The sequence below is a fragment of the Barbus barbus genome (assembly GCF_936440315.1).
Source record: "Barbus barbus genome assembly, chromosome: 2".
Lineage (NCBI taxonomy): Eukaryota > Metazoa > Chordata > Actinopteri > Cypriniformes > Cyprinidae > Barbus > Barbus barbus.
In genome coordinates this window covers 33,260,862-33,276,484 of record NC_136730.1, presented here as the reverse complement: position 1 = coordinate 33,276,484, position 15,623 = coordinate 33,260,862, and the positions used below count along the sequence as shown (strand labels likewise).

Below are 15,623 nucleotides of genomic sequence, written 5' to 3'. Positions count from 1 at the left end.
GAGAGCCACGGGCGGCAGCGGCCTCAGGAGAGCCGCAAACGGCGGCGGGCTCGGGAGAGACGCGGACAGCGGCAGGCTTGGGAAAGCCACGGGCGGCAGCGGGCTCGGGGGAGCTGCAAACGGCGGCGCGCTCGGGAGAGCCGCGGACAATGACGGCCTGGTTCTGGCTCGGGCCCGGACGCTTCCCAGACACCAGTAAATCCCTTCTCTCCAACTCAATCCTGTGGTGTCTGGGAGGTCCATATGGTGGTTGTAACAGGCCCCCAGTCGGAACAGGTGGAGGATGGCCGCGTCGTGCAGCTCTGCCACCGCGGCGAGCCCGCAGAACTCCCCGGCATACTCCACGAAGGGGAGATCATGCTTGATAAGGGCACGGAGGCGGGCGGCGAACTCCATCGCCATGGAGGGGGAAAAAACAGGAAAAACAAAAACTTCTCAAAAACCGGAAAACAAAATGAGGGAGGAGAAGCGCCGCTTACTTCGGTGTGGTCCGGTTAAGACTCACTTCCTCATATCCTCCTTCCTTCCGCCATTAATTGACAAACTCCACCCCAATCACGCAAAGTGAAAAATGAAAGTGCTGTAAACACAATTACAGTAATAATACTGTAACCATTTTTACAGTAACTTACTGGCATCCAGCTGCCTGTAAATTACTGTAAAATTTACAGCAATCTTTTTACAGTGATGTCACCCAGATACTTTCATTACAAAACAAGACTGTTCCTCACAACCAATTTTTTTTATATATTTTTTCAGTCGCATACAAAGATTTGCCTGTGTTCTTTAATTCAGGGGTGTTCTGTGGGCTGTTTTTTAGGATAGTTTTCTACATGATTTCATTCCCTTTCGTTCCATCTTCAAGGCATCGTCTTGGAATAATCATGAAAACTGAGGAGAAAAGAGAAGCTCGAGACGTTGTCCTTTGAAGACAGATTATAGATGCAGTAAAGCCTGAAAGTATTAAAACCTGTCAACAACAGTGCTTCAGTTGTTTTGTCGATGATTTTTTTTTGGTGAAATTTTCCACTGATTTAGTTTATGGCTATACTTTGATGTCACCTCAAATGTCTTTAGGGCAAGTTTTGAATTTAAATGTAGTAAACTTTTCCAGCACTGTCATTGACCAGTTTGAGACTCTTTCACCCTTTATCACCAGCCATTTGGGATTTATGAAGCATTATGTTTGCAAATCCTCAGTTTGAGCTGTGTAATTATGTAAATACAGTCATATTTGCCTCATGTTATGAAATTTTATGGCCAGAGCCCTCAGTAGCTGAGTAAACCTCATCATTATTTCTTTGGTTGCATCAGTGGAAAATGGCAGCATTTCAGTCTCTTTTTACTCCACGTCAGGGTGCAATATACTGCATTTAATGATACTCACTGCATACTGTTTTTGTGTGTGTGTTTTCTTGAAAAACGTGATTGTGTAGCCCTGTGTGGTTTAAATGTGGGCTGTAATGCATTGAAGAAAGCAGGGAAACAGAATTCAGTGTTTGTAATAGTTCTTTGCTCATGATACCAGTTAAATTGAGCTGTTTTCATAGTTCATAACAATGTGATTACGTTGTCATTTACAAATATGGGCATCATTAAAGTAGATGACAGCTGTCGTAATTTAAAGAATCAGTGGCAGATGCTGTGTTCATAAAATCTTGTGTTAGCATACGGGGAATACGCTAAGCCATTCATTTCCCTCATATGGTGGACTCTACTAACTCATCCACTTATTACAAATCTGATGGCTTTGTGGCTTGAGTTTCCCAAAATATCATTATTTTGCTGAACATCATAGCTTTTTAACTATCTGCTGGCTCCTTGATTAATTTTCTCAGGTTTGTTTTTATGAAAAGCATCAGATGCATGCTAATTGTCTCCTTGTGTCCCTCGCTCAGTTGTTCAGTGAAATCTAAGGAGCGTGTGTTTGTCATCTGTGTTGTCGTGTCCAGATGTTTGTATATAAAGACGTCTATATACCTTGATATCAGTCTTTCCCAGGGGCTCTGCTGTCACACTCTAATTGCTTGGTTAGTTAATAGTTCAGATCCATCAAGCTCAATGTGTGTAAGTGTTTGTGCACGAGTGTCAGCATGTGCGTGTGAAAGCATAACTGATTGCACTCACTTTGTTTGAGTGAAAACAGTTCTCCCACCACTGCTCCACTGCCAGCAGCCAAAATGCAGTCCAGCCAATAAGAAAACTTCTTGCCAGTCTTTGTTGTGATCTGCCAATCACAAATAACGATCAAACCTGCTTATCACACTTGATCAAACCTGCTTATCACACTCGTTAGCTGACACTTCTGGATTAAACAAGCCTGTCATGTTCCCTTTCAGTCAGTCACTCCGAGTCACGTCGGATGACCGACGAAATTGGGACCTCGCCAGAGAGACCAATCCACTTCGAGTGTAACTAAACGAGCCAATGGACATTGGCATGCGATCATTGCATCCAGCTGCCGCTGATCACAGCGTGAGCATAAGAGGCAGCAGGTGCACCGCATTAATTCATCCTTTCGCTTCGGAGCCGAGCGGTAGTGGTGAAGCTACTGCTCTCCCTTTCCAGAGAGTGTTTCTGTGAGTGAGTGCGGGCATTACGGCGCAGCAGCGGTGGTCATGTTGGACGGGAGAAAAAGATCTTCTTCCAGCTGACAGCCACACTAAGAGTGTGCGGTGGCCAGCTCCCCTGCGTGCTTCAGCACTAAAAGAGCATTTCTCTGAAAAAGTAATTTCTCTAAAAGAGTAACACGGGTGATCGCGTCTTTTTAAAGATGTCTTATCACCCGTGCGTTTCTGGGTGTGGTCGTTTCCTGGCGCCTCAGGACGGTCGCGATTGCTGCCTCACGTGTCTTGGTATTCAGCACGCTGAGGAAGCTTTCGTGGATGGTTCATGTTCTTCTTGTGGGGACATGACCATCTCAGAGTTGCGTAATAGACTCCGTTATGTCAAACATGGCGGAGTCCCTCTGCCTCTGCCACGATCCAGCGTTCGTCCTGGCACCCAGGGTGACGATGCGTCAGGTGGAGTCAGAGGTGATTTGAGGATCACGGTGAGGGCATCCTCGCGCGCTGGGCCCTCTGCTGGATGGGGTGCACCAGGCGTTTACTTCGGTGCCCCCTCTGACGACCAGATGTAGATCGCTGCATTGTAGGGTGAGCGCTCTGTCTCCGGGGATGACGACTCGGCTGCCCACTTCGGGTGTGGTAGCGTTGTCCGAGCCAGACCCAGAGATGACGGCTATGCTTTCCCAGACCGCCGAGAATGTCGGGCTCGTGTGGAATCCTCCACCGTGTCCCGATCCTTCAAGGTTGGACAAGTGGTTTCTCGGTGGGGGTCGTGCTGGTTCTCAGCGCCCCCCTCCGGTGCCATTCTTTCCGGAAGTGCATGAGGAGCTTACAAGATCGTGAAAGGCACCTTTTACTGCCCGAAACAAATCTTGTGGCTCCTCCTCCCTCACCACCCTCGATGGTGGGGCCGCTTTGGGGTACGCGGACATCCCCTCGGTGGAGCGGTCTGTGGCCAGGCAACTATGTCCAACAGCCGTTACCACCCTGCAGGGTGACCCGTGTCTCCCCTCAGGGGCCTGTAAGTATTTGTCAGGTCTAACTGCCAGTGCTTATAGAGCCTGTGGGGAGGCGGCTTCTGCCCTCCACGCCATGGCGTTATTGCAGGTCCACCAGGCCAAAGCCCTGAAAGACCTGCACAAGGGTGGTCACGACCTGGCGGTTCTACATGAGCCGCGTGCTGCGACGGACCACGCACTTTGAGCGACGAAGGTGACCGCACAGTCTCTGGGTCGTGCGATGTCCACACTAGTGGTCCAGGAGCGCCATCTCTGGCTGTGTCTCGCTCACATGAAGGAGCAGGAGAAGGTACCATTCCTGAATGCTCCCGTGTCACAGACCGGCCTCTTCGGCGACGCTGTCGAGAGCTTTGCCCAGCAGTTCTCGGCAGCACAGAAGCAGACTGAGGCGATCAAACACATCATGCGCCGGAGGAAACCTGCTGCTTCCACCCCGGCTGCAGCCCCTCAGCCTGCTCGTCGCTGTGGGCGCCTCCCTGCGGCCGCCCCCGCTCCCGCACAGCTGCAGCAGCCTTCCACCAGGCAGCATCGTGGAGCCGGTCGCAGGCAGGACGCTCAGCCCGTCCAGGCCCCCGCCAAACCTGGCGGCAAGTGCAAGAGGCCCTGAGACGGGCGACCCAGAGATGGAGGAGACTGCTCATCGGGAGATGGTGAACGCACCACTCCATCCCCCGGAGGGGGGCCGGCTGGAGAATCTTTTTTTTTGTTTTGCTTTTGTTCCGCCGCTGGCCCAGCAGAGGTAACAAAAACATCAATAAAAGAGTGATTTCCTCAATCTCTGGGTCTCAAGAGGAGGAGAGTGGTGAACCGTGCATCACGGGATCACTTCCCTCCTCCTCTCTCGCCAGGCAGCGGGTGGTTGCCCAAGAGCACCCCTCCTGCCCATTCGTGGAACCAGGTAAGTCGTCAAGTCGTCAAACGCCGGGCTGTCACAAGCCTCAAGCCGGGTTCCTGTGTTTCCTCCCGCACGAGGAGGAATCAGGTGAGTGTTACACTACACACCCAGACCCTGCCGTCACAGGCCAGGCCGTCACAGGCTCCAGGGCAGGTCCCTGTGTTCCACCTTGCTGCCCCTCCGCGGGTACGTCGGTGGCCCCGCTGGCACGGTCTCTCGGAGCCTGGCTAGCGCTCCCCAGTCCGTCTCGGCTACGCGATTCAGTTCGCCCGGCGTCCCCCCAAGTTCAGGGGCATACGGTTCACTTCAATCAAGGCCGTCGATGCCCCTGTCTTGCGTGCGGAAATCGCAGTACTGCTGGCGAAGGACGCGATAGAGCCGGTCCCTCCAGCCGATATGAGGTCGGGGTTTTACAGAGACCGCTTCAACACTGGCTCCATGGCCGAATCCCGAGGTGGGCGTGGAAACGCGATACTCACCGGGTTCAGATTACACATGCCTGCCACAAAACCTTCAGCCCATTGTCAGATCCCTCATTCCTTCGGGCAGGAGTGGCCCTGGAGCAGGTATCCAGGCATGCTGTGGTATTCACAGATGCCTTGGCCACCGGCTGGGGAGCCACGTACAACGGGCACGCAGTGTCAGGGTTTGGACAGGTCCCCAACTGCGTCGGCATATCAATTGCCTCAAGCTGCTGGCAGTACACCTTGCCTTGAGCCGCCTCAGAGGGCGCCTTCAGGGCAAGGACTTTCTGGTCCGTACGGACAACAATGCAACCGTTGCGTATATCAACCGGCAAGGCAGTTTACGCTCCCGTCGCATGTCGCAACTCGCCCGCCACCTCCTCCTCTGGAGTCAGAAGCATCTGAGGTCCCTTCGTGCCATCCACATCCCAGGAGTGTTCAATCGGGCAGCTGACGAGCTGTCTTGAGCAGCACTTCCAGGGGAGTGGAGACTCCATCCCCAGGTGGGCCAGTTGATTCGGAGTCGGTTCGGAGTTGCTCAGGTAGACCTGTTTGCATCTCCGGAAACCACCCACTGCCAGTGGTTCTACTCTCTAACCGAGGCAATGCTCGGCACGGATGCACTGGCGCACAGCTGGCCCCAGGGCCTGCGCAAATATGCGTTCCCCCCAGTGAGCCTACTAGCACAGACACTGTGCAAGATCAGGGAGGACAAGGAGCAGGTCTTGTTAGTGGCTCCATATTGGCTCCAAGAAGCACTACTCGCGACAGCCCCTCCCTGGCCGATTCCTCTGTGGAAGGATCTGCTTTCTCAGAGACGGGGCACCCTGTGGCACCCACGTCTCGACCTGTGGAAACTCCACGTATGGTCCCTACATGGGACGCAGAGGTTCTAGGTGACCTACCCCAGGAGGTAGCACTCTCTATCGCTTCAGCACGTGCACCGTCCACAAGACGGGACTATGCTCTGAAGTGGAACCTGTTCGTTGATTGGTGTTCCTCTCACCATGAGGACCCCCGGAGATGTTCGATCAGAGCCGTGCTTTCCTTTTTGCAGCAAGGGTTGGAGCGTAGGCTGTCCCCCTCCACCCTTAAGGTTTATGTTGCTGCCATTTCCGCTCGCCACGACCCCGTAGAGGGGAAGTCGGTGGGGAAGCACTATCTGGTTGTCGGGTTTCTTAGGGGGGCCAGGAGGTTAAATCCTCCTAGGCCTCCCTCCCTACCCTCTTGGGATTTGGCATTGGTGCTAAGAACCCGACAAACTGCCCCCTTTGAGCCTTTGCAGTCAGTCGAGTTGAAGTTTCTCTCTATGAAAACCCTACTACTGACTGCATTGGCCTCGATCAAGAGGGTGGGGGACCTGCAGGCATTTTCGGTCGACGAATCGTGCCTTGAGTTTGGGCCGACTGACTCCAGTGCAACACAATTAGGCCCCGGCCCGGCTATGTGCCTAAGGTTCCTACCACTCCCTTTAGGGACCAGGTATACCCCTTTTCCACCAAGGCAGTTCCAGTGCTGGTTCGGAGCCAGAGCCGAGTTCTGAGTTCGGAGTTTCAAACCGGTTCTTTGTTTTTCGACATCCAAAGCACCAGCTCCGAACCAGTAAAAGCAGTTCGTAAGTAGCACCACAACATTGCTGGGCTAGAAGAAAGAACCGCTTGCATCAGGGGCTGGGGGCAGGGTTACCGTGACCAACAAGACGAACAGAAACTTGGACCGCCATATTTGAAATAGCAGCTAAACGCTAACACGTTTGATTCGCCGTGTTTGGATGCCGATGTAGGTTCGCAAAGCCATGAACATCAATAGCAACGCCACGTCCCCATTGCTGATAGTTTGTTTAGGCTTGTCCGGGATAGATCGGCGCTGCGCGGACCGGTTGGTGCGAGGCATATCGGGGTGCTGCGGGAGTGACTGGAAAGCAGACGGCTCTTTATGCTTTTGGATCACTCTCGCGGTGCTTTAGTGTGTTGTGTGCCGATCGATCGATCTGCGTGGCGCTGATGCTTTGTACAGATGCCTGTTGTGCCGCGCTAGTGATCCGAAACATGAAACGTATTCAGTGACGTAAGACCTGGCTCTGTATTGGCTCTCTAGCTTGTGGAAAAGCAACCGGTTCTTAAAGGGCTTGCCAGTCGAACCAACTAAGAACCGGCTATAGCACTGGCTCTGAACTAGCACCTGGAACTGCTTTGATGGAAAAGGGGTAGTAGTGAACTTGCAAGCGTTGCCCCTGGAGGAGGCAGACCCAGCCCTAGCTTTGCTCTGTCCTGTACGCGCACTACGACAGTACGTGGATAGAACTCAGAGCTTCAAAACCTCAGAACAGCTCTTTGTCTGTTACGGAGGACAGCAGAAGGGGAAGGCTGTCTCCAAGCAGAGGATGGGCCACTGGATAGTGGATGCCATCACCTTGGCCTATGAAGCACAAGGTGTGCCCTGCCCGCTCAGGTTGCGTGCTCACTCCACTAGGGGTGTTGCATCGTCCTGGGCGATGGCTCGTGGTGCCTCACTAGCAGACATCTGTAGAGCTGCGGGTTGGGCGACTCCCAACACATTCGCTAGGTTTTATAGCCTACGTGTCGAACCGGTTTCCTCCTGTGTTCTCACCTCAAAGGGGTGGTGGCACTGAGAGGCCCGGCTCAGAGTCGGCTTGCGGTGTCCTTACGCCAAATTCTCCAGAGAGTTCCTTACCAGGCAAACCCTGTCGAGTCCTCCAGCACGTGGCGGAATGTCCGGTGCCAGGCCTTTCAGCCAATGAATTCTTGAAATCTGGTGTGAGGCTAGTGCCCATATGAGAGACCCTGTCGGGATCCCATATGTGTATCCCACGGTATGCTTATTAGAGCCGTGTGACCACGTTCTGCCATCTCTAATGATGCAGCCTAAGCCATCTCAGAGATTCCATGTGCTATAGGGCCCTACGGGGTTACTTCACATGTCTAAATGTCACGTAACCCCCTCTGGGAGGAGGTGACTCCGCAGGGAGCCTCTTCCAAGTGGAAGGGCATGTTTCCCAGTGTTATCCAAGTCCTACTGGTGGGTTGCTCAAGGAACAACAGTAGTTGACCTTCTCTGTGTAGAGCCTGGTCCTATCGTCTGCCTTATAGGAAGGATCAGGAGGCCTACACAGGGCACTGGAACGGGCAGCTTCTGTGGCGCTTTGGTAGGGATCCCAATTTCGTCGGTCATCCGACGTGACTCGGCGTGACTGACTGAAAGGGAACGTCTCGGTTACGTATGTAACCCTCGTTCCCTGAAGGAGGGAACGGAGACGTCACGTCCCGTCGCCACAGTTGCTGTACCACCGCTGAGCTGCCGGGTCACCGGCTCAGCTCCTCAGCGAAAGCATGAATTAATGCGGTGCACCTGCTGCCTCTTATGCTCACGCTGTGATCAGCGGAAGCTGAATGCAATGATCGCATGCCAATGTCCATTGGCTCGTTTAGTTACACTCGATGTGGATTGGACTCTCTGGCGAGATCCCAATTTCGTCGGTCATCCAACGTGACGTCTCCGTTCCCTCCTTCAGGGAACGAGGGTTACATACGTAACCGAGACGTTCTTACACCTGATGACAATGTAGAAGGTCAATGAGTGTGTTTACATGCATGATCTTGCATGCATTTATCCTGATTTGTCTCTGTATGTAAACATCTGTAATGCTTTCTGCTGACTTACTCGTGTCTTGGTGCACTTGTCTATTTGCATTTGGACATCAAGACCAGTATATACCCCAATTTTAATTTGCATCGTGAGGATTGATTGATTGATTGATTGATTGAGTGGTTGATTGGTTGATTTCTTTTAATAGACCAGTAATAGTGTATATGTAAAACCTGTCAAAACCTCAGAATGCGAAAATTAATAGGAAGGGAAGTCATGGCCTAATGGTTAGAGAGTCGGACTCGTAATCCAAAGGTTGCGGGTTCAAGTCTTGGGCCGGCAGGGATTGCAGGTTGGGGGAGTGAATGTCCAGCGCTCTCTCCACCCTCAATACCACGACTGAGGTGCCCTTGAGCAAGGCACCGAACCCCCAACTGCTCCCCGGGCGCCGCAGCATAAAATGGCTGCCCACTGCTCCGGGTGTGTGTTCGCGGTGTGTGTGTGTTCACTGCTGTGTGTGTGTATGTTGGATGGGTTAAATGCAGAGCACGAATTCCGAGTATGGGTCACCATACTTGGCACTATGTCACTTCACGTAATGACACTATAAATAAATGAATACACTGGTATCACCTTCCGTTAAGGCTCAATTTGTTCATCTAGCTATTATAAACAGTTAACAGTGGTTTTAATAATATAGATTCATGTTAATATTTACATATACTGATTTGTTACTATGAATTATTTTGAATAAACATTATTATGAATGAAAAAATATAAATTGAAAATAAAATAAATACCTATATATTTTCCAGTTTAAGGGAGCTTTTGAGTAACAAATACTAAGAAATGTAATTACTGTTATGTTGTGATGTTAAGAGCTCATCTTTTTACATTTGTTGATTGTCACCATTCTTGAAGTTGGTGTCAATTATTGCGATATTGACATCTGTGTTAAACCTTTTAAATCTATATCACATATATCTCTGCTTAGTAAAATAATTCCTTCTTCAGAAAAAAATAACTCTGTTACTACTTGGAAAAGTTGCTGAACAAGAAATCTGTAGCTGCCTTCACAAATGTATTGGCCTATGAGGAATATACAAATTTAAATTGACACAAAACAGTGGAGCTATTTTATCTGAATTATTTTACAGTGCAGTAGTAAATTCTGTTTGCTAATGCTAATGCTATGCTATGCTAAATGCTAATGTTGTATATTAGGACATGAACTAATAATGTTTAAAAAAATGGTCTTTATTGTAAAATTTTACCAATACTTTTTTTCCCTTACAGACAATTTGGCATGAATTTTCCTTTTCAACATTATAACGTATATATAAAAAGCTTGACATTTTTCATATGAAGTATTTCTCTCTTCTTAGAAGTTTGATTAGCATAGAGAGGTTTAGTGTAGAGCTCACATTATGTAGGCAGTCTCTTGTGCTTTATGTGCTCTTGGATGGAAGCCATGATTGTATTTGATAAATGAAGTCTGGGAGGATGGCAGGACTCACAGTGGCTTGGTTTTTGCCAGCTGAGCAAAAGAAATGTGTTTGGGGTCCTAAAGAGCTACCACAATGTGAATGACATCAGAATTTTATTGGACTTGCTTGAGATTGTGAGAACGAGAAAGACGTGACCAGCATAGACACATTAAATCAACATCAAACTAAACTAATCACACTCATACTCACACACTGAACAGATGTGATCAGCACACACACAGAAACACATACTTGATTACGGATCCCCAGTCCTTCAGCATACACACGCTCGCATGCGTGCAGCAGAGAGAGATTCCCCCTGCAGCGTGTTTGCCGTTTGAATTATCTGCACCAGTGACACTGATTCTGACAAATGTGTCCAGGGATATTCCTGTGTGCTGCCATACTGGTGCTGAGGAAATGTCCTGTCTCTCTTCATTAAGTCTATTGCTACACACACACACACACAAAGACACAAGCAATTTTACTCCCTCAGTCTCTTGTTCCTCCGTCATTTTTGGTTTGTGGGTACAAGAGTATGTATATGTGTAAATGCATCTGTCCGTGTGTTTTTTAGGCAGATAGAAACACCAAGTATATTATTTAAAAATGAAGCATAGCATCAGTTCAGGTAGGCCAGGTCAGTCAAGCTCGCATCCGTGTTTACCTACAGGAATTTAACACATAGCAGTCTGCATTTTTATTTAAGTTGCCTTTTCAGCTACATTTCAGCTGCTCCTATCGTGCCACACTGCGCTCATTACTGCTCTCCATCCCCAGCTCCTCCACCATCTGACAGCTCCTTTCTTGATCACTTAAGCTCCATCCATTAAGCAAATCTGGAATTGTATTATTTTCCTTCTTGATGTGATTGTTCCTCATTTTAGATATAGTCTCTTGTATAATGAAGCACAGTTGTTGTATTATAAATCAGTGTTTATTATGCAATGATCTGTTTTAGCCTATGTTAAAAATTATTCTGCTGAAGCTGTTCTATAACGCCACAGGGGGAAACAGTGTTGCTGCACTCTATCCAGGCAAGGCTGTATGGACAGGCGGAGAGTTTTTGCCCAGAACGGGATCATGCTGACAATCTTTGACAAGTTTTCCATTTGCTAATAAATCCTTTGGTGAAAGTGGTCCTGAGTAAACAAATTAAAATAAGGCTTAAGACACATCAATTATGTGATCAGTGATCTCAGGGGTGGTCAGCGTCGATCCTGGAGAGCCACAGTCCTGCAGAGTTTTGCTCCAGCCTTGATGAAAAGGCATCTGCCTGTAGCTTTCTAGTGACCCTTATGCTGCGTTCACGGCATGTCGTAATTACCGTAATTCCGAGATGACAGCACGTGAAGTTCAACTCTGTACTGTTCACGTCCTCGGACTGGGGATTATATGTTTCTATAGCGACAGTCAACAAAATGAACCTGCGAATGTGTAAAAATGTTACTGGCAGCTGTAAAACACATAGCATTACAATTGTATGCTACTGCTAAATATTGCAGAACACAGAAACCGTGTCAGGTAAAAAATAATTACAAACCATTTGTTTGTTGTCATTATGAATGACGGCAATAAATATTGCTAACCTAAACAAACAACAACAAAATAATAACAATATGAACATTTACATAATATGTTTTTATATTATAGTACATTATAGTATCTATTTTCCCCTTTTTTAGAGCAATAATGGTTTCTTTGAAAGCACCGCCATTTTTCTCTGTTTCCATGTGAGGTGCAGCGGTCACGTGGTACAAGTATGTATCGCTGCAGCCCAGAGACCTGCAAGTGGGAGGGATTTACGCTGCAAGTAGGTTGGGAGAGGGTAGGTTTAGGGTTGGGTTTGGTGTAGACAATATTACAAATCCCACCCATTTGGAGCTGGCTCCGACCTCTTTATACCTAACTCCAGAAAACTCCCACAAGGACGTGAACACTTTTTAGAAGTTTGTTATTACGATACACATGAACGCACCTTTAGACCTTGATTAGCTTGTTCAGGTGTGTTTGATAAGGGTTACAGTGAAACACTGCAGGACTGTGGCTCTCAGTGATCTTTTATGTGGAATATAATATGTGATATATTGTATGCACATTTAAGCTTTTTTTATTGTATTGTACTGCTGTACTTTTATGTTGTATTGTCCAGGGAGTGCAGATAGCAAATTAGCTTTATAACAAACTCTGGCACAACAGCTGTGTTGGGCATGGTCCCTGTTGAGTAAACTAAATAAACTAAACTAACCTAAACTCAGTCATGCTGGCAGATATAATGTATCATACAATCTGTTGGTTTTCTGATTTAATATATTTTAAATTGTAATTTATTCAGGTGATGGAAAAGCTGAATTTTCAGCAGCCATTACTTCAGTCTTCAGTGTCACATGATCCTTCAGAAAGCATAGCCTACTAATATGCTGATTTGGTGCTCAAAAAACATTTATTATTCTTGTTGAATACAATTGTGCTGCTTAATATTATTGTGAAGGCTTTGAAGATTTTTTAATGATTTTTTGATGTAGAAAGTTCAGAAGAACAGTAGTTTAATATTTAATGTAACTTTTTATCCATTTAAACTTAATTTCAATTAAAATTTTAACTTTTAAACAGTAGGTTACCATAATTTTAAGTAGGAAATTTCTGTCGGACTGTTTGCCAAATAGTGACTGAAAAGAATGTGCACCAGAAATCACTTTGTTTGTTAGTAGTATTATGGGGTTTTTAAACTATCAAAATGAGTATTACAAGTTTAATGGCATCTCGGTTACAAATTTTACCAAAAGAAAGTATGGTATTTAAAATGAATAAAGTGCTAACTGTTGAAATCCCCCCAAATATCCTTCTAACCTGGTTTGTTGGGGGGTGGTGGGGGTGATTGTATGTGGAGAAATTTCAACTAATTTAATCAAAACAGTAGGGCAGCTGGCATATTGTTCTTCATAATCTTTCTGATTCTGATTCTGATAACAATCAATATACAGGACAAACCTTTTGGATGGCTCTGTGTGAGGTTATTATGCTGTTGCTGTACATACAGTACATATGTGCAGTCAGACTCAAACTATTGTAGTGATTCTGAAAGCACACTCAAAATTATTAGAGACTCTTAATTGTGAGCAGTAAGCAGTTTAATGTGTCCCAGCGTGAGTGCAGCATTTAGCTGACTGCAGGAACACATTCTCAGCATTGCTCTTGTTACGTTGCTCTCTTCCTTTCTCTCATTCTCTCTCTCTTTCTGTCTCTTCCCTCATCCCTCTCCCTGTGGTTCCTTTTAAAGTGCTAATGTGTGCTGAAAGAGTGTGGAAATTCATACTCTCCCAGGCATTCATTACTCCCTAGATCTTCCTTACTTAGTAATAAAAAAGAATTAGGCTTTAGTTAAGGGTGTTGATATATAGGTCTTATAAAATTTTATTCTTCAAGTGCCTCTATGAATCCTGTGGCAGTTCTTTTTTCATTGTAAGAAAAAAAGTAACCGGAACATTCCACTAAACTGTTGGCGCCGAGTCGTGAGGAGCATGCCCACATATTGCGCTTTGGACATCCTGAGTTCGAATTCCGGTTTATGGACTTTTCCCTGTCCCATCCCTCTTTGCTTCCTGTCAACTTACTGTCCTATCAAAATAAAGGCATAAAACAGCAAAAATAAATATTTAAGAAAGAAAGAAAGAAAGAAAGAAAGAAAACATTCCACTAAACTTCTCCTTTGAGTTGAATAAAGAATGTACTAAAAGCACATTTATTCGAACCTTATAAGTACCAACTGGAAGTTGTATTCATCAGTGTGTGTATATATTTCAGTGGTGTGTTAAGTATTTGTGTATGTGTGTTTTCCAGGTGGTGGACCTGTACTGGGGAATTGATCCAGAGGAGTGGGGCAGTCCAGAGCTGCAGAGACTACGGATGAAATTACTGGAAGAATGTCTGAAGACTTCAGCCGGTCCATGCTTTGTTGTGGGTATATATGACATTTCATCACACCATTAATTAACAAGCAACTCTGTTGTAAATCCCAAATATATAGAGAGAGAGACATTGGTAGTAATAAGTGGTCTACAAATATATCTCCATAACCAAAATATTGGCCTATATTTGGCAGTTTTTAATAATCTGCATTAACCGAAATATTTTTTGGGGTTTTTTTCTGTTTGGCCAGAAGCAGGATTTTAATTTTTTTATTTCCACATAGAATTTAGGGTTTTTCTTTATTAATGTTTTTTTACCATTTCTTTATCTTTCTTTATTACGGAATCAAGAAGAAGTATCTAAAGTAAAAAAAAAAAAAAAAAAAAAAAAAAAAAAAAAAAAAAATATATATATATATATATATATATATATATATATATATATATATATATTACAGATTAATTAAAATATCAAGATTCATTTTCAAATTATGTAAAATTATTTGGTAACACTTTGGTAACACTTATTCACTATTAACTACGACTTTTCCCTCCATAAATTCCTAATTTGCTGCTTATTAATAGTTAGTAAGGTAGTTGTTTAGGTATTGGGTAGGATTAGGGATGTAGAATAAGGTCATGCAGAATAAGACATTAATATGTACTTAATGGCTAATATTGTAGTAATATGCATGCTAATAAGCAAGTAGTTAAGAGACCCTAAAATAAAGTGTTACCAATTATTTTATTAAATATTTTGCAAAATAAATTTAATTGAATTAGATTAATGCATTATGCATGTGTTGCTTACTCACATGTATCAGCTTTATATGGACCACCCTGCTCTCTAACATATCGGCCAACAAAAAATCCATATCGATTGACTACTAGTATTAGTATTCAGTATAGATTGATAAATAGATAAAGGCAGCCTCTCTCTCTTTTGTTTTACTTTTGCAGTGTAAAGAAAATTAATAAGTATAAAAATATCCGTGACATCATCACTGTCAGATTTTGAATGGTGGAATTTCTATTCGAATATAAGTGTTTTGTGTTTGTAACTGATGGAGAGCAATTATTCAATAGTTGCATAACTCTCTCAAAACCTTACAGTCACACTTTATTTTAAGGTCCAATTCTGGCTATTAACAAAATATTAACTATGAATTTTGCCTCAATAAACTACTAATTTGCTGTTTATTAATTGTTAGTAAGGTAGTTGTTAAATTTAGGTATTGGGTAGGATTAGGGATGTACAATACGGTCATGCAGAATATGTGCTTTATAAGTACTAATAAACAGCCAATATGTTATTAATAGGCAAGCTAATACGCAACTAGTTAATAGTGAGAATTGGTCCCTATACTAAATTGTTACCAGCCCTATACTGCCGTTTGGGATCAGTACATTTTTTTAAAGAATTAAAAAAAATGAATACTTTTATTCAGCAAGGGTGTATTAATTTGATAAAAAGTTATGGTAAAGACATATTGTTAGAAAATATTTCACAATATTACAGTTTTTTCCTCTATTTTTGATCAAATAAATGCAGCCTTAATGAGCAAAAGATACTTCTTTAAAGAACATTAATCTTGCTGATCCCAAACTTTTGAAAGGCATATATACTGTATATCTCACACTTCAGAAATATATAACTGCAGCACAGCACATGACAAA

The 15,623-nt window shown here is 45.2% G+C and overlaps 1 protein-coding gene across 1 annotated transcript in view; it reads left to right on the top strand.

Moving 5' to 3' along the window:
• Window positions 1-15,623, top strand: part of LOC306888386 (NACHT and WD repeat domain-containing protein 2-like) — a gene marked incomplete at both ends in the record, with an annotated part of 77,972 nt that overhangs the window by 39,258 nt on the left and 23,091 nt on the right. Inside the window, one exon of the mRNA XM_079446630.1 lies at window positions 13,879-13,995. Within this exon, the coding sequence (XP_079302756.1) occupies window positions 13,879-13,995 (117 nt within the window). The remainder of the gene's footprint in view (window positions 1-13,878; window positions 13,996-15,623) is intronic.